Below are 26334 nucleotides of genomic sequence, written 5' to 3' on the forward strand. Positions count from 1 at the left end.
CTGAGCCTTAAAGTGTTAAAACTCCAGGAACTGTGATGTGTAAACGTACAGAAAGGCTCTGCTCCAGCTCGACCTCCTCGCTGTAATTTCTGCGGCTGATTTCAGGACTCGGCTTGAATTTAAAACGTTTCCACAGAGCTGATTGCTTTGGGACTTTTGCTATTTGAGGTGCACAAAGTTTAAAAGCAGAAAAAAAAGAAGCAGCAGCGGTGAAAGAAATAGAAAAAGAATTTTAAAAAATGCAAAGAGAGCCGGAGCACCTGCAGGACTGGAACAGCTCTGAAAGGTTTTCCTCCTCTGAGGCTGTTTAATCAAAGTTAGCGAGCTCTCAGCCGGGATTAGACGGGAATAAAATAAGAAATAAAAAGTGGAGCTGAGGAGTCACAGAACGGCCAGAGGAGGTTTGAAGCCTCCGGTCTGTGTTTGGAAACCGCCTCGGGCTCCAGATTCTGGAGCGTTCATTTAAATTCCTCAGACAGAAGCTTTTATTGTCCTGCCGGCTCATAAATAAACCGCAGATCCAACGCTCGGTTCCATCAGATTAATTAACGCCTAATTAGACGGAGCTGCAAAATATTATAACCACAGCAGAGGGACCGAATCCGTCCTTTTACCTGCTGCTTCCTGCCAAAGCTGCTTGATTTATTTATTTATCTCAGTGTTCAGGTGGAAATAAAGCAGCAGGAAGCATTAAAACATCGTCAGCGTTAAAAAAATAAATAAAAAATAAACTGAAAAGACGACAAAAAAGAAAATATAACAAACAGCGGAAAAGTGTAGCTTCAGAAACTTTATGAACAATAAAAATATCAGCAAATATCTGTAGAATAATGAGATTTTTAACTTTAAATGTAGCAAAACTGCAATTTTATGGTCACACATTTTAAAATAAATAATGACTATTTTTATGTTTTACTGTAGTCATTTTCAAATTATTCCTTTGTTTCCTCTGACTTTACTATATATTGTTTTATTCTATTATTTTTGATAATATCAGATTTTATCAAGGGCAACATCTGTAAAATAAAACAAATATGAGCCATTTGTCAAGTTTTAATATATGTAATTTTTCTTTTGAATAATAGCAAACATCTGTAAAATAAAATAGTATTTTGGCCTATTTAAATCTAATAAAATACTGAAATTACATGGTAAAATGTAAATAATAAAACTAAAAATCCAGCAAAAAACAGAAAAATACATTAAATTATGATGGAACACTGTAATCTTCAAATAATGTAAAAAAATGGAAAAATAACAACAAATAATCATCAAAAACAATTTAAAACTGTAAATTTATGGTCAAATGAAGAACCATTTGTATTTGTAGACTCTTTGATGTGGACGTTATCTAAATGCTTGTCCTGTTTTTATTTTTTGTCAGTCTGTTGAATTTATCATAATTTTACTAAATAGATAAAATCTGTAAAATGAAATGAAATAAAAAGGATTTAAATGTAAAAAAAATTCTGTGATTTTACTCGTTATCTGTATTTTAAAAGTTATTTATGCATTTTATTTTGTATACATTGAAAATCCTTAAAACACTAAAAAAGAATAAAAATGATGTTTAAAAAATGTAAATTTTATCTCCTGTGTTCCAACTCAGCTCTGAAGCTGCAACAAAAACAAGAAGACAAGAAGGTGGCAACTAAAAAAAAGTACAAACCAAGTAAACAAGGTGCACTGAAGAGCTCCAACCAAACCAGAACCAGACTATACAAACCAGAACCAGGCTGCTGGAGCTGAAGGAAGCAGCTGCTGTCAGAGATCCAGATGGTGAAATGAGGGAGGCTTCATGCCGTCTGGACCACCTGATCTATCAGCTGATGAGCCTCAGCTCCTGAACAGACTCACCTGGTGTCCAGGTGGAGGGTCGCCACGCTTCATGTACATCCATCCATCCTCTATACACCGCTTTATCCTCACTAGGGTCATGGGGGGTGCTGGAGTCTATCCCAGCTGACTCGGGTGAAGGCAGGGGACACCCTGGACAGGTCACCAGTCTGTCACAGGGCTACATATACAGACACACAATCACACTCACATTCACACCTACGGACAATTTAGAGTAACCAATTAACCTCAGCATGTTTTTGGACTGTGGGAGGAAGCCGGAGTACCCGGAGAAAACCCACGCATGCACAGGGAGAACATGCAAACTCCATGCAGAAAGATCCCAGGTTGGGATTTGAACTGGGGATCTTCTTGCTGCAAGGCTACAGTGCTAACCACTACCCCAGTGTGCAGCCCACTTCATATACATAATTTACAGAATTTTAATTCAAATAAAGGGCAATATCTGTAGACATTTTCTTTATTTACATACAATGAAAATACTTATCTTTAAAGGATTTGCATGTTGATTTTTACTTTTTCTGTAATTTTTCTGGCTATTAACTGTATTTTTGAATTTATTTTCTTTTGTAAGCAGATAAAAGCTGTAAACTAACAGTAAATAATGACGATAATAATGGATTTCTGTGTTAAAGTGACGACAGGACGGCGGAGTAGTCGAGCCGAACATTTAATACACTTCATGGCAGAGTCATGCACTTGCAGCACTTCACACAGTGCACGTTTCTGGAGCTCTCCTTTTGATCAACACGTACAAACGGTAAAATAATTTAAAACACATATTAAAAAAGGTGGGGGAGGTTACACTGAGGCTTTTCTTCTTCTTCTTTTGTTTATACATGTTCATAATACTGGCTGAGAAAAATGTATCACAGAAAAAATTAGCGTTTAAAACACAGAGCAAACCAAAGGAACCCAGGAAGTACACCGAGCCGACACCGTGCTGCTGCTGCTGCTGGTTAGCAGGAAAAACGTGATCCAAAGAGTCTGTGAAGGAGGAATCTGTGTCAGTCCTGATCCCAGTGAAGGTCGGCGCTAAGCGTAGAAGGTTTCCACTTTCACCGCCTGACAGAACATCGTCATGGAGAAGACCAGACCCAGGATCTGTGGAAGAAACACGTCTGAGGTTATCACATGACCTCTAAAGGAAATAAAAGACAAAAAATTAGACAAACGAGATACAAAGCGACAAAAATGAGACAAAAAATGACTGATAAAGTAAAACAAAAAACGACAAACTAGGACAAAAAACAAAAGCAAGACAAAAAGGAAATGGAAAAGGACAATAAATGAGACAAACGACACGAAATAAAACAAAAAAAGACAAAAAAATCAGACAAGCTAGGTACAAAGCGACAAAAAATGGACAAAAAATGACAAAAGGGAGAAATAAAATGGCAAAATGAGACAAACGACACGAAACAAAACAAAAAAGAGAAAAAGTTACAAAGTGACAAAAAATGGACAAATGACAAAAATTTGACAAAAAAATGACAAAACGAGAAACAAAACAACAAAAAATAACAGACCAACGATATACAATCAGTAAAGAAAGCAACAGAAAATAACAAAAATACGACAAAAACACAAGCCAGACAAAAAGGACATACAAAAGGAAAAAAAATGGGACAAAATGAGACAAAATATTACAAAAACCAGACACAATGACAAAAATGAGACAAATGACACAAAACAAAACAAAAAAAACAACAAAAAAGCTACAAAGCGACAAAAAAAACACAAAACAATGAATAAAGCGAAACACAAAATGACAAAAAATGAGAAACAAAACGACAAAAACATGAGACAAACGACAAAAACGGCAAAACCTGACAGAATATTACAAAAATGAGACACAAAACAACAAAAGAACAATCTAGTATTTCACTTTATTATCCAAACAACTTGTCATGGTCTAGAAATTACTTTAAATTTATAGTTTTACTAATTTTTGCCGCATGTTGGACACCCCTGTATGACTTTTTTTGTGTGTTTGTGGCATTCTAACTGTTATGTATTTCACAAAGTTAATTTCTGACTCCTTTCCTTCATTGCGTTTCCATAAAGGTGCAGAACTTTTATATTCCAGTGAAGAAAAATGTGACAGGAGTAAAAAAAACACACACCCAGAAAGTTCTGCTTGGAGCTCACCGAAAAGCCTCCAGCTTCTAAAAAAAACCCTCCAGCAGAGATTTTCTCCATCTTAGGAGGGAATAAACATATTTGAAGAATGAAAAAGGCTTTTAGATGTTTATAGCATGGTGAAGAGGAAGCAGAGAGCAGAAAACTGTTGTTGTAAATCCAAATCTGTCCTTAAATTCAGAGTTTAAATAAACACCGAGACGCCTGGCGACACCTTCAGAGCGTCTAAACATCGGCTAAACGTTTCCCTGTTCCCTCGGTTTGGGAAGAAGACGACGAGTCGAAGCCTTCGGGGGAATGTTTGATCAGGATTTCCCACAAGAAGCAGCCGAAGGTCTGCTGGGACGAACGAAAAGAAAGGTTCTGGAGGGAAAATGTGCAGCAGAAAGGAAGGAGGATCCAGAGAAACGTGTGGATTAGGAGGTTCAGGGGCAGCAAAAGTTCAGCTAGTGTTGAAAAAGCTGGAATTAGAATCCATTAACATGATTTAAAACATCTTTTCAGTCTTAAAGCAGCGAGGAAATGATTTTTAAACACTCCATTAAATACCAAGCTGACATTTTAAGGTTTCTACGCTCTGGAGGCCAATTTGTTAAAGGTCTGTTTTACTAAGACGGACAGAACGCTGCTTTTATTCTGGACAGACAGCAGAAATAGAGAGAAAATACATTTAATTTACTGCTATTAGTTTATTATTGGGGTTTTAGTCACTAAACTGGAATACATTACTGCAAAATATAAACAGCAGTTTGATGTTTCACCAAAATGTGGTGAAAGAAATTTGATGTTTCTTTTCCTTTTTTCTTTTCCAATTATTAAAAATCAGTTTATCATAAATTTACGGATTTTTAAATATTTTTATTTACATATTTTTGTTTCGATTACTTCATTATTTCATTTCATTTCATTTTTTAAATCAATTTTACATAATTTCACAGTTTTTTTAAACATTTTTATTTTATAATATTTCCTTTCTTTTTCTTGCTTAATATTTTTTTAACAATTTCTTGTCATTTCAAAGATTTTTAAAACATTTTTATTAATATTTTTTCTTTTTTCTTTTTCTTTCTTATTTTTTTTATAATTTCCTGTCATTTCACAGATTTGTAACATTTTTATTTATATATTTGTTTTTACTTTTACTTGTTTTTTAAAAATCAATTTCTGTCATTTTACAGATTTTTAAACTTTTTTATTTCGATTTTTTTAAATTACAAAGATTTCAGTGACAGTTAATGACCAGTGGCCCCAGTTTATTTTTATTTTGATTTGACCAATATTTAAGCAGGTAAAAAATGTTTGAGAACCAGTTCTCATTTATGTCTGTGTATTTGATTGATTTATTAACAAGGCTGGTTATTAATTATGAAAACGATCAAAAATCCATCTCTAGTCCTTCCACAAAACGTGCTTTGACTGGACATTTAGGTAATTTAGTTTAGCGGTCAGCAGCTGATTATCTTTGGTCTGTAACTGCATTTAGCAAAGGGCCACCATGACAGAGACTAATGTGGTGGTTAATGACCTCCAATCTAGGATTCACTAGGACACAACAGTCTTTGTGTACTGAATCGTATTTAATCATTGAGGTTTTTAATCTGTAAACTGAACAAAGTGCTGTTTTTGTTCTCAAAGTTCCACCAGGAGTCTTTACTTCGTCCTTTCCTGCTCAGAAACTGTAGAATTCTCCATCCTGTATAACGTGAACCACAGATATCTGAGGTGAATCTGGCTGCGATCAGATCTTCCTCCTGGTTTTCATTTCAAAAGGAGCAGCGAGAATCCATCGTTGGGCTGAAAATGAGGGCGGCAGCATCACATGATGTTTTCAGCACATTCCTGAATCTGATCACTCAGCTGGGAGCAGAAGAAGCAGATTTTATGGAGAGTCGAAGCGCTCCGTGTGGTTTGAAGTGGAAGCGCAGAGAGCTTCATGTAAACGGCTTCATTTCACTGCGTTTATTTACCTGGCAGTGAGAGGATGTGGAATTAATGAGGTCAGAATCACCTGAGTGAGAGCCGTGCACAGAGCGAAGATCCACAGAGCCACCAGGTTCTCATTCAGCCAGTCCTTCACCCGCTCGTAGCACGGCTGGAAAACACACAAACAACAACAAGTCAACTATAAAAGTCAACAAAAACACACAAACAGCAACAAATCAACTACACAAGTCAACAAAAACAGCAATAAATCAACTATAAAAGTCAACAAAAACACACAAACAACAATAAATCATCTAAAAATTCAACAACAACACACAAACAACAATAAATCAACTATAAAAGTCAACAAAAACACACAAACAACAATAAATCAACTATAAAAGTCAACAACAACACAAAAACAACAATAAATCAACTATAAAAGTCAACAACACAAAACAACAATAAATCAACTATAAAAGTCAACAAAAACACACAAACAGCAATAAATCAACTACACAAGTCAACAAAAACACACAAACAGCAATAAATCAACTACACAAGTCAACAAAAACACACAAACAGCAATAAATCTACTATAAAAGTCAACAACTACAGAAAAACAACAATAAATCAACTATAAAAGTCAACAAAAACACAAAAACAACAATAAATCAACTATAAAAGTCAACAAAAACACACAAACAGCAACAAATCAACCACTTAAGTCAACAAAAACAGCAATAAATCAACTATAAAAGTCAACAACAACACAAAAACAGCAATAAATCTACTATAAAAGTCAACAACAACACAAAAACAACAATAAATCAACTATAAAAGTCAACAACAACACACAAACAACAATAAATCAACTATAAAAGTCAACAACAACACACAAACAACAATAAATCAACTATAAAAGTCAACAAAAACACACAAACAGCAATAAATCAACTATAAAAGTCAACAACACAAAAACAACAATAAATCAACTATAAAAGTCAACAACAACACAAAAACAACAATAAATCAACTATAAAAGTCAACAACAACACAAAAACAACAATAAATCAACTATAAAAGTCAAACAATACACACAAACAACAATAAATCAACTATAAAAGTCAACAACAACACAAAAACAACAATAAATCAACTATAAAAGTCAACAACAACACACAAACAACAATAAATCAACTATAAAAGTCAACAACAACACAAAAACAACAATAAATCAACTATAAAAGTCAACAACAACACACAAACAACAATAAATCAACTATAAAAGTCAACAAAAACACAAAAACAGCAATAAATCAACTATAAAAGTCAACAACAACACAAAAACAACAATAAATCAACTATAAAAGTCAACAAAAACACAAAAACAACAATAAATCAACTATAAAAGTCAACAACACAAAAACAACAATAAATCAACTATAAAAGTCAACAAAAACACACAAACAACAATAAATCAACTACACAAGTCAACAAAAACACACAAACAGCAATAAATCTACTATAAAAGTCAACAACAACACAAAAACAACAATAAATCAACTATAAAAGTCAACAAAAACACAAAAACAACAATAAATCAACTATAAAAGTCAACAAAAACACACAAACAGCAATAAATCAACTATAAAAGTCAACAACACAAAAACAACAATAAATCAACTATAAAAGTCAACAACAACACACAAACAACAATAAATCAACTATAAAAGTCAACAAAAACACACAAACAACAATAAATCAACTATAAAAGTCAACAACACAAAAACAACAATAAATCAACTATAAAAGTCAACAAAAACACACAAACAACAATAAATCAACTACACAAGTCAACAAAAACACAAAAACAGCAATAAATCAACTATAAAAGTCAACAACAACACAAAAACAACAATAAATCAACTATAAAAGTCAACAACAACACAAAAACAACAATAAATCAACTATAAAAGTCAACAACACAAAAACAACAATAAATCAACTATAAAAGTCAACAAAAACACACAAACAACAATAAATCAACTACACAAGTCAACAAAAACACACAAACAGCAATAAATCTACTATAAAAGTCAACAACAACACAAAAACAACAATAAATCAACTATAAAAGTCAACAAAAACACAAAAACAACAATAAATCAACTATAAAAGTCAACAAAAACACACAAACAGCAATAAATCAACTATAAAAGTCAACAACACAAAAACAACAATAAATCAATTATAAAAGTCAACAACAACACACAAACAACAATAAATCAACTATAAAAGTCAACAAAAACACACAAACAACAATAAATCAACTATAAAAGTCAACAACAACACAAAAACAACAATAAATCAATTATAAAAGTCAACAAAAACACACAAACAGCAACAAATCAACCACTTAAGTCAACAACACAAAAACAACAATAAATCAACTATAAAAGTCAACAAAAACACACAAACAGCAATAAATCAACTATAAAAGTCAACAACACAAAAACAACAATAAATCAATTATAAAAGTCAACAACAACACACAAACAACAATAAATCAACTATAAAAGTCAACAAAAACACAAAAACAACAATAAATCAACTATAAAAGTCAACAAAAACACACAAACAGCAATAAATCAACTATAAAAGTCAACAACACAAAAACAACAATAAATCAATTATAAAAGTCAACAACAACACACAAACAACAATAAATCAACTATAAAAGTCAACAAAAACACACAAACAACAATAAATCAACTATAAAAGTCAACAACACAAAAACAACAATAAATCAATTATAAAAGTCAACAACAACACACAAACAACAATAAATCAACTATAAAAGTCAACAAAAACACACAAACAACAATAAATCAACTATAAAAGTCAACAACAACACAAAAACAACAATAAATCAATTATAAAAGTCAACAAAAACACACAAACAGCAACAAATCAACCACTTAAGTCAAAAACACAAAAACAACAATAAATCAACTATAAAAGTCAACAAAAACACACAAACAGCAATAAATCAACTATAAAAGTCAACAACACAAAAACAACAATAAATCAATTATAAAAGTCAACAACAACACACAAACAACAATAAATCAACTATAAAAGTCAACAAAAACACACAAACAACAATAAATCAACTATAAAAGTCAACAACAACACAAAAACAACAATAAATCAATTATAAAAGTCAACAAAAACACACAAACAGCAACAAATCAACCACTTAAGTCAACAACACACAAACAACAATAAATCAACTATAAAAGTCAACAAAAACACACAAACAGCAATAAATCAACTATAAAAGTCAACAACACAAAAACAACAATAAATCAACTATAAAAGTCAACAACAACACAAAAACAACAATAAATCAACTATAAAAGTCAACAACAACACAAAAACAACAATAAATCAACTATAAAAGTCAACCAATACACACAAACAACAATAAATCAACTATAAAAGTCAACAACAACACAAAAACAACAATAAATCAACTATAAAAGTCAACAACAACACACAAACAACAATAAATCAACTATAAAAGTCAACAACAACACACAAACAACAATAAATCAACTATAAAAGTCAACAAAAACACACAAACAACAATAAATCAACTATAAAAGTCAACAACACAAAAACAACAATAAATCAACTATAAAAGTCAACAAAAACACACAAACAACAATAAATCAACTATAAAAGTCAACAACAACACAAAAACAACAATAAATCAACTATAAAAGTCAACAAAAACACACAAACAACAATAAATCAACTGTAAAAGTCAACAAAAACACACAAATAACAATAAATCAACCGTAAAAGTCAACACACAGATATAAAAAAGTTAAGTCTCTCAGTAAGGGTCCTGAAAAACTATGATTTAGACTCAGTGGAGTACATCAATGGTAAAATATCTGTAAGATAATATTTTTGTTGATTTAAATGCAGTAAATCAGTGTCATTTTACTGTCAAATATTTTAAAAGAAAAAGTTACTGTTTAAAAAAACACTGATATTTTTTATGTCGACATTATTTTCAGAGTTAACATGGAGAAACAGCCCTTATTCAACCCTAAATAACCATAATTTTTCCTCTTTTTTGTAATATACCATATTTTTCTAATTTAAAAAGCTTAAAAACGCTGTAAATGAACAAGTTACCTTTTTTTAAAAACACTTCTGGCCATTTATTTCTTCAGAGTGAAAATATAAATTAATAGATTTTTCTGTGAATACTGAGAATTAAACCAGTCAGATAAAAAAAAAACCTGTTAAATACCAGCTAATAGTTCTGGACTTTACAGTTAAAACTTATGAAAAACATCCATTTTAAAGGTTTATGGTGAGCTGGAGGACATGAGGCTGAATTTGCTGCAGGTCTTTTCCTCCTGTGATAAAAACGAAGCCTCTCGGCGACGTCCTCCATCTCCTCTGACCTGAAATTCTCTGAAAACTTTCCAAAAAGCCATCCCATATCTCCGTGTCCTCGCCTCCCCTCAGCTACAAACAGCTTTAATGTGAGAACAGCAGCAGAGCGTCGTTCAGACACAAGGACGGCTGAATTTTTCATGTCCAACGCTGCTCGGATGCAGTTTTTTGTCACTTTCTGCACCTCTAGTGCGTTCCACAATCTATTTAGAAACGGTAAAAGCCCGCCAGGAGAACAGAAAGGTAATTATTCCTAATAGAAGGACCAGAAATGCCCTGCAGGGTCAGCAGCATACGCCAGTAATGAAACGGAAATGAATTATCAAAGCGGGAGAGTGGCTTTCCAGGAGCACTTGAAAGCTGACATTAGAAGTGATGGCGGAGATATTCGCCTCCAGGGTCTCCGTTTTAAAGATATGTGTGTGTCTGATGATGTCGGAGAAGTCTGACACGCTGTAGTAAAGAGGAAGAAGCGCTATCATAACAGGCCCGCCGCTGTTCTAATTAAATTATTCATTCCTGCAGACGCGCTTCCTGATTGTGCTGCTGCTGCTTTTTTCTGCTTTTTTAAATCTCCTCGTGCATCAAGAAGCTGAGTCAGAGCCAGAAAAACCAAACACAAGCTGCTCTGCATCTCACTGCTGCTCCAAACACCAAAACATGTTCGTTTTTCTGCCTCAGAGCAAATATTTCTGCTCTGGATCGATACAGAGAGTCACGCAGGAGGCCAGAATTCCAGTTTTATTTATCACACGGCTGCATCTGAAATGGCTTTTATTGTTTTATGTAAACATCAGCAGAGCTGCTGCTGGATTTCACCTTCAGACTGCGAACGTTTCCACTCACAGGCCTTGGAAGCTCACAAAAAGGCAAAAAGCAAGACAAAAAAATGACAAAAATGAGACACAAAATGATAAAAATGAGACACACAATGACAAAAATACGGCAAAAAATGATAAAAGCAAGACACAAAATGACAAAAACATGAGATAAACGACTCAAACAAGACAAAAAAAAGACACTAAACAACAAACAGTCAAACAAAAATCAGTTTTACATCCATCCAGGTGATTAAAGTCTGAAGAATAAATCTGTTTTTGTTCCAAAATGAGACAAAACGACACAAATGAGACTCAGAACAACAGGAAAAAGACAAAGCTTTCAGAGATGTGAAAATGACAAAAATGAGACAAAAATTGATAAAGAGGAGACAAAAAAACCCAAAAATGAGACACAAATAACAAAAGTGAGACAAAAATGACCAAAGCCAGACACAAAATGACAAAAGCGAGACACAAATAATGACAAAAATTAGACACAGAAGAGATACAGAATGACAAAAATGGGACAAAACATACAAAGATGAGACAAAAATTACAAAAATTAGACACAAAACGACACAAATGAGACAAAACGACACAAATGAGACTCAAATCAACAGAAAGGAGACAAAAAACAAATAAAATGCGATAAAAAAGGACAAAAAATGAGAGAGACACAACTCAAACAAGACAAATCAATCACAGTCAAATCAAACTCAGTTTTCCATCCATCCAGGTGTCACAATCTAAAATCTGCTCTGCATCTCACTGCTGCTCCAAACACCAAAAAATGTTCTTTTTTCTGCCTCAGAGCAAATATTTCTGCTCTGGATCGATACAGAGAGTCACGCAGGAGGCCAGAATTTCAGTTTTATTTATCACACGGTCTGAAATAGTTTCATCGTTTTATGTGCAACAAAACATCAGTAGAGCTGCTGCTGGATTTCAGCTTCAGACTGTGAACGTTTCCAGAGTTACAGGCCCTTAAAGTACACTAAACGATAAAAATAAGGCAAAAAATGCAAGTGAGACAAAAAAATCACGAGAAAAAAAGGATACAAAATGACAAAAATGAGACAAAAATGATAAAAATGGGACAAAAAAATGACAAAAAATAAGACAAAAATAACAAAAATGAAAGACAAAATTATAAAAAATGAGACAAAAAGCAACAAAAATGAGACACAAAATAGCAAAAATGACACAAAATGAAAAAAGTGAGACACAAAGCGATAAAAATGAGACACAAAATGACAACAATTACAAAAATGAGACAATAAATGACAAATGAGATAGAAATTGACAAATGAGACACAAAATGACAAAAAAGAGACACAAAACGATAAAAAAAGAAACAAAAAGGACAAAATAAGACAAAAATGAGACAAAAAATGACAAATGAGACACAAAATGACAAAAAGAGACATAAAACGATAAAAAAAGAAACAAAAAAGACAAAATAAGACAAAAATGAGACAAAAAATGACAAATGAGATACAAAATGACAAAAATAAGACAAAACAAAAATGAGACACAAAACGATAAAAATTAGACAAAAAAGACAAAAATAAGACAAAGTGACAAAAATTAGGCAAATAATGAGAGAAAAATGAGACACAAAACCAATAAATGGAGACACAAAATGAAAAGAAGGGACAATAATGAGATGAAAATGAGACAAAAAAATAACAAAAATGAGACAAAAAATTACTAAATGAGACTCAAGTGAGAAAAAATGACAAAAATGAGACACAAAATGACAAATGAGACAAAAATTAGATACAGAATGACAAAAATGGAACAAAAATAAGACAAGAACAATAAATAAAACAAAATGAGAAAAAATGACAAAAATTAGACAAAAATGAGACACAAAATGACAGAAAACTGGAGAGCATTTCAGTTTTATTTGTCAGACGGCTTCATCTGAGCTGCTTTTTGCTGTTTTCTGTTCACTAAACTTCAGTGAACCTGCTGCTAATCTGATCCTAAAGCAGCTCCGATCAATATTTCATACGATCAAACCGTGTTACAGCTTTAAACCAGAGTGAGGGGAGGTTAAAGCTCAGATCGGTTCAGAGTCTCGCCTCATTTTTACCGCCGTCTGCTTCGGTTAGCGTCTGTAACCGTGAACACAGTCGAGCATTTAGCAGCTAAAGAGCAAATATTCCCCTCAGGAGGAGAAAACAGCAAAATAAATGTAGAGGAAAAGTACTTTAAATGACCAACAGACGACATTTTAGAGGGAAAAACATCTGAATTCTGATAAAAGCTGACACCAGATCAGTTTTACATCCATCCAGGTGCTCATATTTTATATTTGTATGCTAATATTCAAACATTTATTTAATTCAGTTAATACCCATGCTTTTATGCTTATATTTCTCATAGTTTTCTGATTATTTTTTATATTTTATGCTCATATTATATGCTTATATTTTAGTTTGTTATGCTTAGATTTTTATGCTTGAATATTTATATTTTAGGCCGATATTTTTATATTTTATGCTCTGATATTATGCTTAGATTATTTATATTTTAAGCTTAAATTTTGATGATTTTATTATTATATTTTAGGTTGTATTTCATGCTTATTTTTTATACTCTAGTAATGATTTTATTCTGTTTTCAGTCATGTTTTATGCTTATATTTAGATTTTCTGCTTAGTTTTTATATTTTATGGTCATATTTTAGTTTGTTATGCTTACATTTTTTTGCTTCTATTATTATAGTTTTTTTGCACTTTTTTGTATTTTATGTTTATATTTTTAAAAAATCTTTTAGCTTATATTTTATGCTTATATTCTAATGCTTTTTCAGTTTTTACCCATGTTTTTATGCTTCTATTTTGTATATTTTTCTAGTTATGTTTTATAATTTATGCTCATATTTTAGCTTGCTATGCTTGTATATTCGTGCTTATATTATATTTTGTGCTTCTATTTTTATATATTTTTTTACATATATTTTTGCTTAGATTTGTATTTTTATATTTCTATGCTTCTATTTTTAGAGTTTATGCATATATCTTTAATCTTTACATTTTCATATTTAATGGTCATATTTTTATGGTTGTATTCTTTTATTTTATGCTTACATTTTTATTTTTCATGCTTATATTTTTCTACTTGACTTTGAATGGCAGCAGCTGTAAAATCAGAAAGTTCTACTTTCAGATTCTGATCGTTTTGAGTCGACAGGAACTGTGTGAAGTTGTGTTTATTTAAACTAGTAAAGCACCAAAAACACAATCAGGCTTTGACCCGATCGACCGCTGCAGAGAATGAAGCCGACATGAAGAAAATCTGCCGTTTAATGTGATTATCTGCAGTTTTTCTGTTGACATGAAAGCAGCAAAAACAATCCGAGGATTAAACTGCAGAGCTGGACCGATTGCAAACATGTTTGTCCTTATTAATCATTTACGCCCCAAAATGTGGAGAAACTGGGCTCACAATTAGCATTTAGTATTAAAATAATCATTCCTCCTCCTCCTAAAGCACACACAGAGGGACTAAATAAAAAGTCTATCTGAGGTCAAAACGAGGATGGACTTTTTTTTATCTTCTAATCTCCTGTTTGAGCTGCAGTGGAGCGACTAAACAGGAATTTTATACAAAAAACTACCTAATAGAGCCCTGCTGGATGTGGAAAACATATTTTATTGAAGCATTTCTGGTAAAACATCTAGTTTATGTATTATAATGTCTTTTTAAAAATGGTTTACTGGCTTTTTTTTTTAAACTGTTTTACATTTTTTTTAAAAATGCTTTATTATCTTTTTCAAAACATTTTACTTTCTTTTTTATGTTGTACTGTCTTTTTCAAAACACTTAACTGGCTTTTACAAATGTTTTATTATGTTATTTTTTGCTGTGATTTTAGACATTTTACTGTCTTAAAATGTTTTACTGCTTTTCTAAAAATGTTTTGTGGTTGTTTGTAATGTTTTACTATTTTTTAAAAACATTTTGTTTTGTTTTTTTACATGTTGACTGTCTTTTTAAATAAAGATGAACTGTTTTTATTTTTGCTGTATTTTTTTATTTTACTGTCTTTTTTAACATTTTATTGTTTTTAAAAATGTTTTAGTCTTTTTTATTTTTTGAATTTTTTGACATCTTACTCTCTTTAATTTTTTTTACTGTTTTTTAAAATAATATTGTTTTTTAAACATATGTTTGCAATGTTTGTCTTTTTAGAAACAAAACAATATTTTTTAAAAAGTGTGTTGATTATTTAAAATATTTTACTGTCTCTTTAAATTTTTGCCGTTTTTGGTTTTTTTCCACTTTACTGTCTTTTAAAACGTTTTACTGTATTTTAAACATCTTTTTGTAATGTTTCACTTTTTATAAAGAATTTGCCGTGTCTTAGTGTTGTTTTTTAATGTTTTACTGTTTAAAAAAAACACTTCACTGTCTTTTTAAAATGTTTTACCGTCATTTTAAAATGTTTACCATCTTTTTAAATGTTTTACCGTGTTTTAAAAAGGTTTTACTGTCTTTTTAAAATGTTTTACTGTCTTTTTGAAATGTTTTACCGTCTTTTTAAAATGTTTTACCATCTTTTTAAAATGTTTTGTCATCTTTTTAAAATGTTTTACTGTTTTTTTGAAATGTTTACCATCTTTGTAAAATGTTTTACCATCTTTTTAAATGTTTTAACGTGTTTTAAAAAGGTTTTACTGTCTTTTTAAAATGTTTTACCATCTTTTTAAATGTTTTACCGTGTTTTAAAAAGGTTTTACTGTCTTTTTAAAATGTTTTACCATCTTTGTAAAATGTTTTACCATCTTTTTAAAATGTTTTACCGTCTTTTTAAAATGTTTTACCGCCTTTTTAAAATGTTTTACCATCTTTTTAAAATGTTTTACCGTCTTTTTGAAATGTTTACCTTCTTTTTAAAATATTTTACTGTCTTTTTAAAATGTTTTACCGTCTTTTTGAAATGTTTACCTTCTTTTTAAAATGTTTTACCGTCTTTTTGAAATGTTTACCTTCTTTTTAAAATGTTTTACCGTCTTTTTAAAATGTTTTACCGCCTTTTTAAAATGTTTTACCATCTTTTTAAAATGTTTTACCGTCTTTTTGAAATGTTTACCGTCTTTTTAAAATGTTTTACCATCTTTTTAAAACGTTTTACCGTCTTTTTAAAATGTTTTACCATCTTTTTGAAATGTTTACCGTCTTTTTAAAATGTTTTACCATCTTTTTAAAATGTTTTACCGTCTTTTTAAAATGTTTTACCATCTTTTTGAAATGTTTACCGTCTTTTTAAAATGTTTTACCGTCTTTTTCTAAAGACTCCTGCTGGATGTGGTAAATCCATACTGCTGAATTATTTGTGGAAACATGTATAGTTTCTCTAAAAAAATGTTCCAAAATTACTGAATACTTCTTTAAAATAACTCATATTGTGTCCAAAGAGAATCAACCTTCCAAAATGATTCAAAAACTTCTTCAACATTACTACAGACGGTCTGTATTTATGAGTCCTTTACTAGTAAAATTCATTACAAGATCTTTTAATGGCTGAAGGAAGAATTACAGCGAGAAAGTCCAGTTTCCGCGTCAGCACATCTTTTGTTTTAAAGGTCCCATGAGGTGAAAATCCATTTTTATTGTGTTCTGTGGTTTTTATAAACTCAGAGGTGTAAAATAAAAGCTGTTCAGATACAGAGGCATTCACTTTAGCCATTTCTCAAAGCTTTCTGCAGCTAAACAGACTCTCAGCTTTACAAGCCAGTAAGGATTTTACTGAAGCGCTTCCAGCTGAACCAACCAGAATGAACAGCTTCCTCTCAGTCCACCAGAATTATTTACCTTCTACAGCTACTGCTGATAAACGCCAAAATGTCTGAACTACAAACAAAACTCAACAAATGTTCTGCTGTAAGAGTGAACACTAAAACTTAGCAAAAATGACTCCACAACGGCCCAAAATTAAATCAAATGAGTTCAAATGGACTCAAAATGTGTCCACAATGACTCAGAACTTGTCCAAAATGACTTGAAAACTAGCTGAAAGTGTGAACCTCGAAGTCTCCATGCACTCAAACTTGACCACAATGACTTCAAACTGGTCCAAAATTCACTAAAAGGTGTTAAATGTGGTTTAAAATTTGTCCAAAATGACTTGAAAAAAGTTGCGAGTGAGAACACAAGTGTCTTCATGCATCCAAACTCGCCCAAAATGACTTGAAAATGAGTTCAGAAGGACTTAAAATGTGTTCAAATATCATCCAGGTTGAATTGAAAGCTCTAAAACATCTGAACCACGAACAAAACTCACCAAATGTTCTGCCGTTGGCTGTAAGAGAGAACACAAGAGTCTTCATGCACTGCCAGCATCTGAGGGACTTGATGGTAAATCCTTATTGTTAGCATGTTGAGCAGGTAATGTGGCTAACGTTAGCTTAGATCTCTGTGGACACTTTAATTTAAACCAGGACTGGATGGGTCACTGTGTTTTCATGTTAGCATCTGTTAGCTTCTCTCCTGCTCTCTGTGCTCGTTAAACTGCTTTTAATGCAGCTGAACTACAATAAAGCTGCTCTCATTTACAGATGTTTCTGTTTCTTTTGTCAGACTGCAGAACAAGGATGAAACAGACAGAAGCTCATCCAGACGACATGCTAACCAGCAGTAGCTTCATTTAAATACTGATTTTACAACAAACTCACCAAACACATGACTTAAGAAGGACAACTCAGCTGAGAATTTATAGATATTTCCATGTAAAACGATCCTCAGAGAGAAAGTTAAAAGCTGTTTTTCGTTTGTGCTTTCAATAACAGATACAGAGAGAGTCTTCTTCCTGAAGGGGGCGGGGCCAACAGCAGCTCAGCCACATTTAAAGCTACAGACACTAAAACAATCAGTTTAGAACAAAACCAGGAGTTCAAAACGATGACTGAGCTGAGATTCACACAGATTCAATGAAAAATGATCCACAGAAAAAAGGTTAGAAACTATTTTTCTTTGCGCTGTCATTCATAGCTTTAGAGAGAGTCTTCTTCCTGAAAGGGGCGGGGCCAGCAGCAGCTCAGCTACATTTAAAGCTACAGACACTGAAAAAACAAGTTTAGAACAAAACCTGGGATTTAAAACAATGACTGAACCAAGAATTGACACAGATGTAATGTAAAATCATGTTTAAGGAGGAATCTGGAAGCAGTTTTTCAGTCACAGATGGATAGTCTCCTTCCTGAAGGGGGCGGGGCCAGCAGCAGCTCGGCCACATTTAAAGCTACGGACACTAAAACAACCTGTTCAGAACACAACCTGAAGCATCAATTTCATGGAGAAATTAATCATCTTTTCAGTGTTTTGAGCTGAAAAACTGAAAGACGTACCAGAAACATGTCAGACTTTAATAAATCTGCAGAAAAAAACAACAGAACTTTACGTCAGGAGAAGGAAAACTCACCAAACTGATTAAAGCAAACATTCATCGCAGAAATAAGAATGAATCTGAGGTCTAAATAAAGTCGACTTCTTCTGTTTTCTTTGGGTAAACACAGAATTGGATCATTTTTCCAACAACACTTCAGACTTGAATATTCACGTCGCCTCTATTTGCATCTGTCAGCTTGTTTCTTTCTGCTATCAATGAGAGCGTAAAGAGGTTTGTCGTGTTTTCACTGAGAAAACGTATTTACGGTGAGTTCAGTGACGCCAAGAATATTTACCGAGAAAAGAAAGGCTGAATCCTCGAGACACTTGAGGAGCATAAAGCCAACAGTGACCTTGAGTCGCCTCTTTGACTTGGTTTTCAGTAAATAAGCGTTTGCGGAATTAAAGTGGACGTTACCGGCAGCACAGGAATCAGAGCCGAGCAGAAATAAGATATGCAGCTCGCACATGAGGAGATGTTTTATGCAGGAAGCGACTGCAGTTGTTTCTGGAACAGAGAGCGGCTAGACAGACTCTGAATCCACAAACATTCATCAGAACACAGAAACAGAGCGGATTAATTTGTCGTCAGGGTGAGGCAGGTGAATATACATGATTCTGACAGAGCTTCTGGTGCTCCTGCTGCAGGAGACGTGATGGAAAAGACATTTTAAAAGGTTACACGTTTCATTTGTGAGATTGAAAAGTGTTGCAGGTTGACCACAGTTTGGCCTTTTAGCAGCTCAGAGGAGGAAACGAAGCAGCAGAACAAGTGGAGGGAAAGATTCCTGTTGAAAGACGAAAAAGTTTAATCCTGGCGGCATCGAATCGAACATCTGCCCTTTGCAGGTCAACACTGGAGTTACTGAAGGTTTATTGTATGTACTGAACATTTAGAGCAAGTTTATTGTCAAAAATAAAACATTTGTTAGAATCAGCTGAATCTACAGTAACTTTATTTAATAAAGCACGGTGGTGGCAGCAACATGATGTGAAGCACGGTGGTGGCAGCAACATGATGTGAAGCACGGCGGTGGCAGCATCATGATGTGAAGCATGGCGGTGGCAGCAACATGATGTGAAGCAGGGTGGTGGCAGCATCATGATGTGAAGCATGGTGGTGGCAGCAACATGATGTGAAGCAGGGTGGTGGCAGCATCATGATGTGAAGCATGGTGGTGGCAGCATCATGATGTGAAGCACGGCGGTGGCAGCAACATGATGTGAAGCACGGTGGTGGCAGCATCATGATGTGAAGCATGGTGGTGGCAGCAACATGATGTGAAGCATGGTGGAGGCAGCATCATGATGTGAAGCATGGTGGAGGCAGCAACATGATGTGAAGCATGGTGGAGGCAGCATCATGATGTGAAGCACGGTGGTGGCAGCAACATGATGTGAAGCATGGTGGAGGCAGCAACATGATGTGAAGCATGGTGGAGGCAGCATCATGATGTGAAGCATGGTGGAGGCAGCAACATGATGTGAAGCACAGTGGTGGCAGCATCATGATGTGAAGCACGGTGGTGGCAGCATCATGATGTGAAGCACGGTGGTGGCAGCAACATGATGTGAAGCATGGTGGAGGCAGCAACATGATGTGAAGCACGGTGGAGGCAGCAACATGATGTGAAGCACGGTGGTGGCAGCAACATGATGTGAAGCACGGTGGTGGCAGCATCATGATGTGAAGCACGGTGGAGGCAGCATCATGATGTGAAGCACGGTGGAGGCAGCAACATGATGTGAAGCACGGTGGTGGCAGCATCGTGATGTGAAGCACGGTGGAGGCAGCATCGTGATGTGAAGCACGGCGGTGGCAGCATCGTGATGTGAAGCACGGCGGTGGCAGCATCGTGATGTGAAGCACGGCGGTGGCAGCATCGTGATGTGAAGCACGGCGGTGGCAGCAACATGATGTGAAGCACGGTGGAGGCAGCAACATGATGTGAAGCACGGCGGTGGCAGCAACATGATGTGAAGCACGGTGGAGGCAGCAACATGATGTGAAGCACGGTGGTGGCAGCAACATGATGTGAAGCACGGTGGTGGCAGCATCATGATGTGAAGCACGGCGGTGGCAGCATCATGATGTGAAGCACGGCGGTGGCAGCATCATGATGTGAAGCATGGTGGTAGCAGCATCATGATGTGAAGCACGGTGGAGGCAGCATCATGATGTGAAGCACGGCGGTGGCAGCATCATGATGTGAAGCACGGCGGTGGCAGCATCATGATGTGAAGCACGGCGGTGGCAGCATCATGATGTGAAGCATGGTGGTAGCAGCATCATGATGTGAAGCACAGGGGTGGCAGCATCATGACATTAAAGATGGTGGTATCTTCGTCTTTATTCTTCAGACTGTGACACGTGAATGATTTCTACATATTCAGACTGAAATTAAACGTAAATCTGAGCTTTAAAACTTGGAGAAAACCCGTTGATAAAAACATTTCCTCTGTTTCCTGGATCCTCTGAGGTCTGAACATCTTCTTCCTCCACTGAACATGAAATGGCCTGAATAAATTCTCCTTCAAGGTGTGAAATCTTTAAGAGGAACTCGACACACTCCATCTGCAGCTTCATGAGGTGTAACAGTTTCTGGGTTCCTGTAACAGATCATTTAACGTTGATGTAACGCCGTCTGAGATGGTTGTTGATTGGCTCCATGAAGCTCTGAAGAAGATCTACCTCTGAACTTATTATGGTCTGATTTTATCTGCTGCTGATGGACCTCAGACGTCTCTCTAAACTTATTACCTCCGCCAGGAGGTTATGTAATCCCCGGAGTTTGTCTCTTTGTCTGTCTGTTTGTCTGTTAACAGCATAACTCAAAAAGTTATGGACGGATTTTCACCAAATTTTTACAGAATGTCCGGAAGAGCAAAAGTAACAATCAATTAGATTTTGGAGGTGATCTGGATCACCGTCTGGATCCAGGATTTTTTGAAGGACTCTGTACAATTGAGAGATGGCCGCCAGGAGGCCTGGCGGAGGTCTGCGCTCTCCGAGTGCTTTTCTAGTTATGGTCTGGTTTCTGTCTCTGCTGCTGGAGGAGTCAGGTTCTGTCGGGTTTATTGTTCCTCCAGCTGTTGTGTGGGTCTGCTGGTGTTAAATAATCCATCGTTTGTTCTTTTTGTTCAGCATAATCAGCTCGTTAGTGTTAAAGATCGTTAGTGTTGAAGCTCACATGGCATTAAAGGCGCCAATTATTCCATTTCCTCCACTTGTTATGATTAACAGCGATGACATGCAGTATTTAGTGTCACATTTTAACGCATATTAAACAGAAAATCATGTTCAGGTCCTATTACTGTGTTCTGGATATTAACTATTAGACAGAATGCTATTTTATAAAAAGTAATTTGTTCTTTTACAATGACTGGTCATAAAATTACAGAATTTTAACAAAGAAAATCATCAATACATAACAAATATTTACTGTTATTTAGGGAAAAAGAGTATATGTAATTGTGAAAACAGTAATGTCATATACACGTCAAAAAAGCTGTTTTGCTTTTTTTCACAAACAATGTTTGAAGCAGCAAAAATGTACGTTTTTTAAAAAGATATCTGCTGTGGAAAATTACATAAGCTAAGGTTTGAAAAATGGTGATACATTTTTCTTAGTTTTTCCAGAAAATGACAGATAATATCTACTAAAAACACAGGAAAACTATTAATTTACATGTTAACGGTTAAGAACAAAACACAAACTAAAAAAAACTAAATTAGAAATCCTCATTTTTACAAATCACGACATCCGACAAAAAATTCACTGTATGAAAATCAGAAAAAATATTTTTATTTTACAGATATGTGCTGCTGTTTGACACAATAATGTATGTATGATACAAGGAAAAATGGTCAGTATGGTACATAATAAAAAAAAATTTTTTTTCATCGGATATTTTACATATTTTCACTGTTTTTTGTTTTTTTAATTACACATTATATTTACAATTCTGTAAAAATACAATCTCTACAATTTATTGTTTAGAGTCTCATTTTTGTCATTTTTTGTCTTGTTTTTGTCTAATTTGTCATTTTATGTGTCATGTTTTATCATTTTTGTCATTTTTTGTCTTTTTTCTCAATTGTCATTTTGTGTCTCATTTTTGACATTTTTTGTTTTTTTTGTGGTCTAATTTGTCATTTTAAGTGTTAGTTCTTGTCATTGTTGTCCTGTTTATTTCATTTTGTGTCTCATTTTTGACATTTTTGTCTAATTTGTCATTTTGTGTCTCATTTCTGTCTCATTTTTGACATTTTTTGTTTTTTTTGTTGTCTAATTTGTCATTTTAAGGGTTAGTTCTTGTCATTGTTGTCCTGTTTATTTCATTTTGTGTCTCATTTTTGACATTTTTGTCTAATTTGTCATTTTGTGTCTCATTTCTGTCTCATTTTTATCTAATTTACTGTTCCGTGTCTCATTTTTGTCATTTTTTTGGTCTATTTTGTCTAACTTGTCATTTTTGTCCTGTTTTTCAATTTTATGTCCCATTTTTGTCATTTTTTTATCCAATAGTGTAATTTAGTTTTTTGCAAAATTACACTATTTCACCGTATTGAGATCAGAAGAATATATATTATTTTACAGATATTAACTGTTATTTGAGAAAACAATATGCATATTATGCAATGAAAAATGGTCCATGTGGTAAATAAGTAAAAAACATAATAAAAATCGTAAATTATGTTTCACATATTTTCCCTGTTTGTTTTTTTAAATTACGGATAATGTCTTGACAATATCTTTAAATCTTATCTGGTGATTTTCTTGTGAGAAAATCACAAGATTAAGTATTATTTACACAATTATCCTAAAAACAAGTTATACTGTAAATACATCCACATCAAAAATCTGTATTTTTACCATTTTTGTAACTTTTAGAGTTATTATTTAAAACAGCTATAAAAAATCATAAAATTCCACTATTTTTGTGTTTGTAAATCAGAAAAAATGTACATTATTTCACAGATATTTCTGTTACTTACACTATTTTTATTTTTATTTCTAACAGTACCGTCTGACTGTGTTTTGTGACACCGAGCTGCCAGATTTTCACCGTTTCTTGCCGTATTTATTCTACCTTTAATTTGCATTTCTCTGCGGTGGGTATGTAAATAGGGGGAGGCTGCAGCAGCCAGGATGTTTTTCTCTGAGCAGCGACTTCAAAGCTCCGCAGAGCGACGCCTCTAAATGCAGTAAATGAGACAAGCTATTTGCTGCCAGCAGCTTCAGAAAAGAGAAAAAAAGAAAAGATCTGAAGGTGTTTCACTTAGAAAGGAGGAGAAATCAGGAAGCCGTGCGGTCGGGTGGAAGTTCATCCATTTATCAGCAGATGTAGAGGAAAATTATTTAACATGATGAGAAGAAAAAACATCCAGAGAAAAATAAAAACACGGATCAGAAACAGAAAAATACATCCAGGGTTGATTTTAGGATTCTGGTCTTTTTATATCGGAGCGTTTGCAGGTTTAGAAACCAAAGCCGACGTATTTCTGTTCAGAATAACTTAGACTGAACTAAATCATGACTCTGAGTAAATAAAACAGCATCTGAATTATGTTTGGAACGTTTGTTCTGCAGGATTAGGCTGTTTTTCATCATTATACACTTAAAATACGTAAAAATCTGCCAGAAAAAATATGATAAAAACAGTTGAACACTGTAAAATTCAACAGCTGTATAAAATGGTGAAAATAATATGATGCTGCCACCACCATGCTTCACCTCATGATGATACCACTACCGTGCTTCACGCATGATGCTGCCTCCACCATGCTTCTCATCATGATGATACCACTACCGTGCTTCATGTCATGATGCTGCCACCACCATGCTTCACCTCATGATGATACCACTACTGTGCTTCTCATCATGATGCTGCCATCACCGTGCTTTACCTCATGATGATACCACCACCATGCTTCATGTCATGATGCTGCCACCACCATGCTTCACCTCATGATGATACCACTACCGTGCTTCTCATCATGTTGCTGCCACCACCATGCTTCTCATCATGATGCTGCTACCACCGTGCTTTACATCATGATGATACCACCACCGTGCTTCTCATCATGATGCTGCCACCACCATGCTTCACGCATGATGCTGCCTCCACCATGCTTCACGTCATGATGCTGCCTCCACCATGCTTCACACGATGATGCTGCCACCCCCATGCTTCTCATCATCATGCTGCTGCCACCACCATGCTTCACGCATGATGCTGCCTCCACCATGCTTCACACGATGATGCTGCCACCCCCATGCTTCTCATCATGATGCTGCCACCACCATGCTTCACCTCATGATGATACCACCACCATGCTTCATGTCATGATGCTGCCTCCACCATGCTTCACATCATGATGCTGCAAATTTTCAAGTAACTGTCAACAATTTTAGAATAATTCTATCTAAAGACGATAAAAACTCAAGACTCATATCATAATGTTGGTAGGTGGTTGGTCAGAAGAAGTTCTAGACGATAAAATGATAATTCTGACCTACATTTGATACCATGTTCACCTCATAGACACGATTCCCTCTGCGGTAAAATCAATATTTCATATATATTCATGTTCTATCTGCTGAACGGAGCTCCTGGCTGTTTCATATCCGTCTATCTCAAACCAACATATTGTTTGTGTGTCTGTGATCCTCCTGCTGCTGTCGGTTTGTCGTGTTGCGTTACTGCAGAGAAAACACCTTAATGCTGATTTAGATTCACTCTGACATGTTTTCTCAGATAAATGTGTTTATTTGTTAAAGTCAGTCTCCAGTCAGCGCCGTGCTTTTAGACGTCGTCGCCTCATTATTCAGGATGATGTACACGATCCACTCTCTGCTCTTTAAAGGAAGAAGCATGTCTGTTTTCACTTTAAATCTCTGCAGCTTCACACCGGAGTGGAAACTCTGACTTCAGAGAGAAGCAGATTTCCGTATTTATTCAGTCTGGATGTTTGAAAAGCACATCTGACGTGTTTTATTTACCGTACATTAAACCCACCTCAGCTGTCTGCAGGTTCAACCTTTATAAACTGATATACGGTGTCAGAATCCCGACTTAAAAGGGATTATTCTCACCGGAAGACCTTGTTTGATTTAGAAATTAACCCGAAAGTCTTTATTTTGTGAAGCGCATTCACACAGGATAAGAAGAATCCAAGTTTTACTTCAATTTAGTGACATTTCCTGCAGAGAACAGGTCGTTTAAAGACGGTAAAATGTTGCTGTGCTGCTTGATTTGACTTCCTGATACTGATGCTGCCACCACTGTGCTTCACATCATGATGCTGCCTCCACCGTGCTTCATGTCATGATGCTGCCACCACCATGCTTCACATCATGATGCTGCCACCACTGTGCTTCACATCATGATGCTGCCTCCACCGTGCTTCATGTCATGATGCTGCCTCCACCATGCTTCACATCCAACCCGGTCTCACGGGGATTCGTGAAACTGTCACGTAAGTTTTAGTTTCGGTTTCGTGCGCACCAACACGATTTCGTCATGTTTTTCGTGCCGCTCACCACGAAATGTTTTTCGCTGTGGTAATCACATCTGAAAGTGGTTTATACCGGCGGATTCATGACGATCTAAGCTGTCCATCGGCGTATACTGCTTGTGTGATCGCGTTTGCGGCCGCCGGCCGCCGGACATTCTTGAAATTCCTATGCAAATTGGTAAGTGTACCACC

At 34.7% G+C, this 26334-nt stretch overlaps 1 protein-coding gene across 2 annotated transcripts in view; it reads right to left on the reverse strand.

Moving 5' to 3' along the window:
- Nucleotides 1-2511: 2511 nt before the first annotated feature.
- Nucleotides 2512-26334, reverse strand: part of tspan4a (tetraspanin 4a) — a 206174-nt gene continuing 182351 nt past the window's right edge. For both annotated transcript variants that reach the window (XM_051960604.1, XM_051960600.1), the window contains 2 exons: nucleotides 6008-6091; nucleotides 2512-2961 (listed from right to left, as the gene is read on the reverse strand). In XM_051960604.1, the coding sequence (XP_051816564.1) occupies nucleotides 2893-2961; nucleotides 6008-6091 (153 nt within the window). In that variant the 3' untranslated portion in view covers nucleotides 2512-2892. The remainder of the gene's footprint in view (nucleotides 2962-6007; nucleotides 6092-26334) is intronic.

This window comes from Acanthochromis polyacanthus, chromosome 2, assembly GCF_021347895.1.
Source record: "Acanthochromis polyacanthus isolate Apoly-LR-REF ecotype Palm Island chromosome 2, KAUST_Apoly_ChrSc, whole genome shotgun sequence".
Taxonomy (NCBI): domain Eukaryota; kingdom Metazoa; phylum Chordata; class Actinopteri; family Pomacentridae; genus Acanthochromis; species Acanthochromis polyacanthus.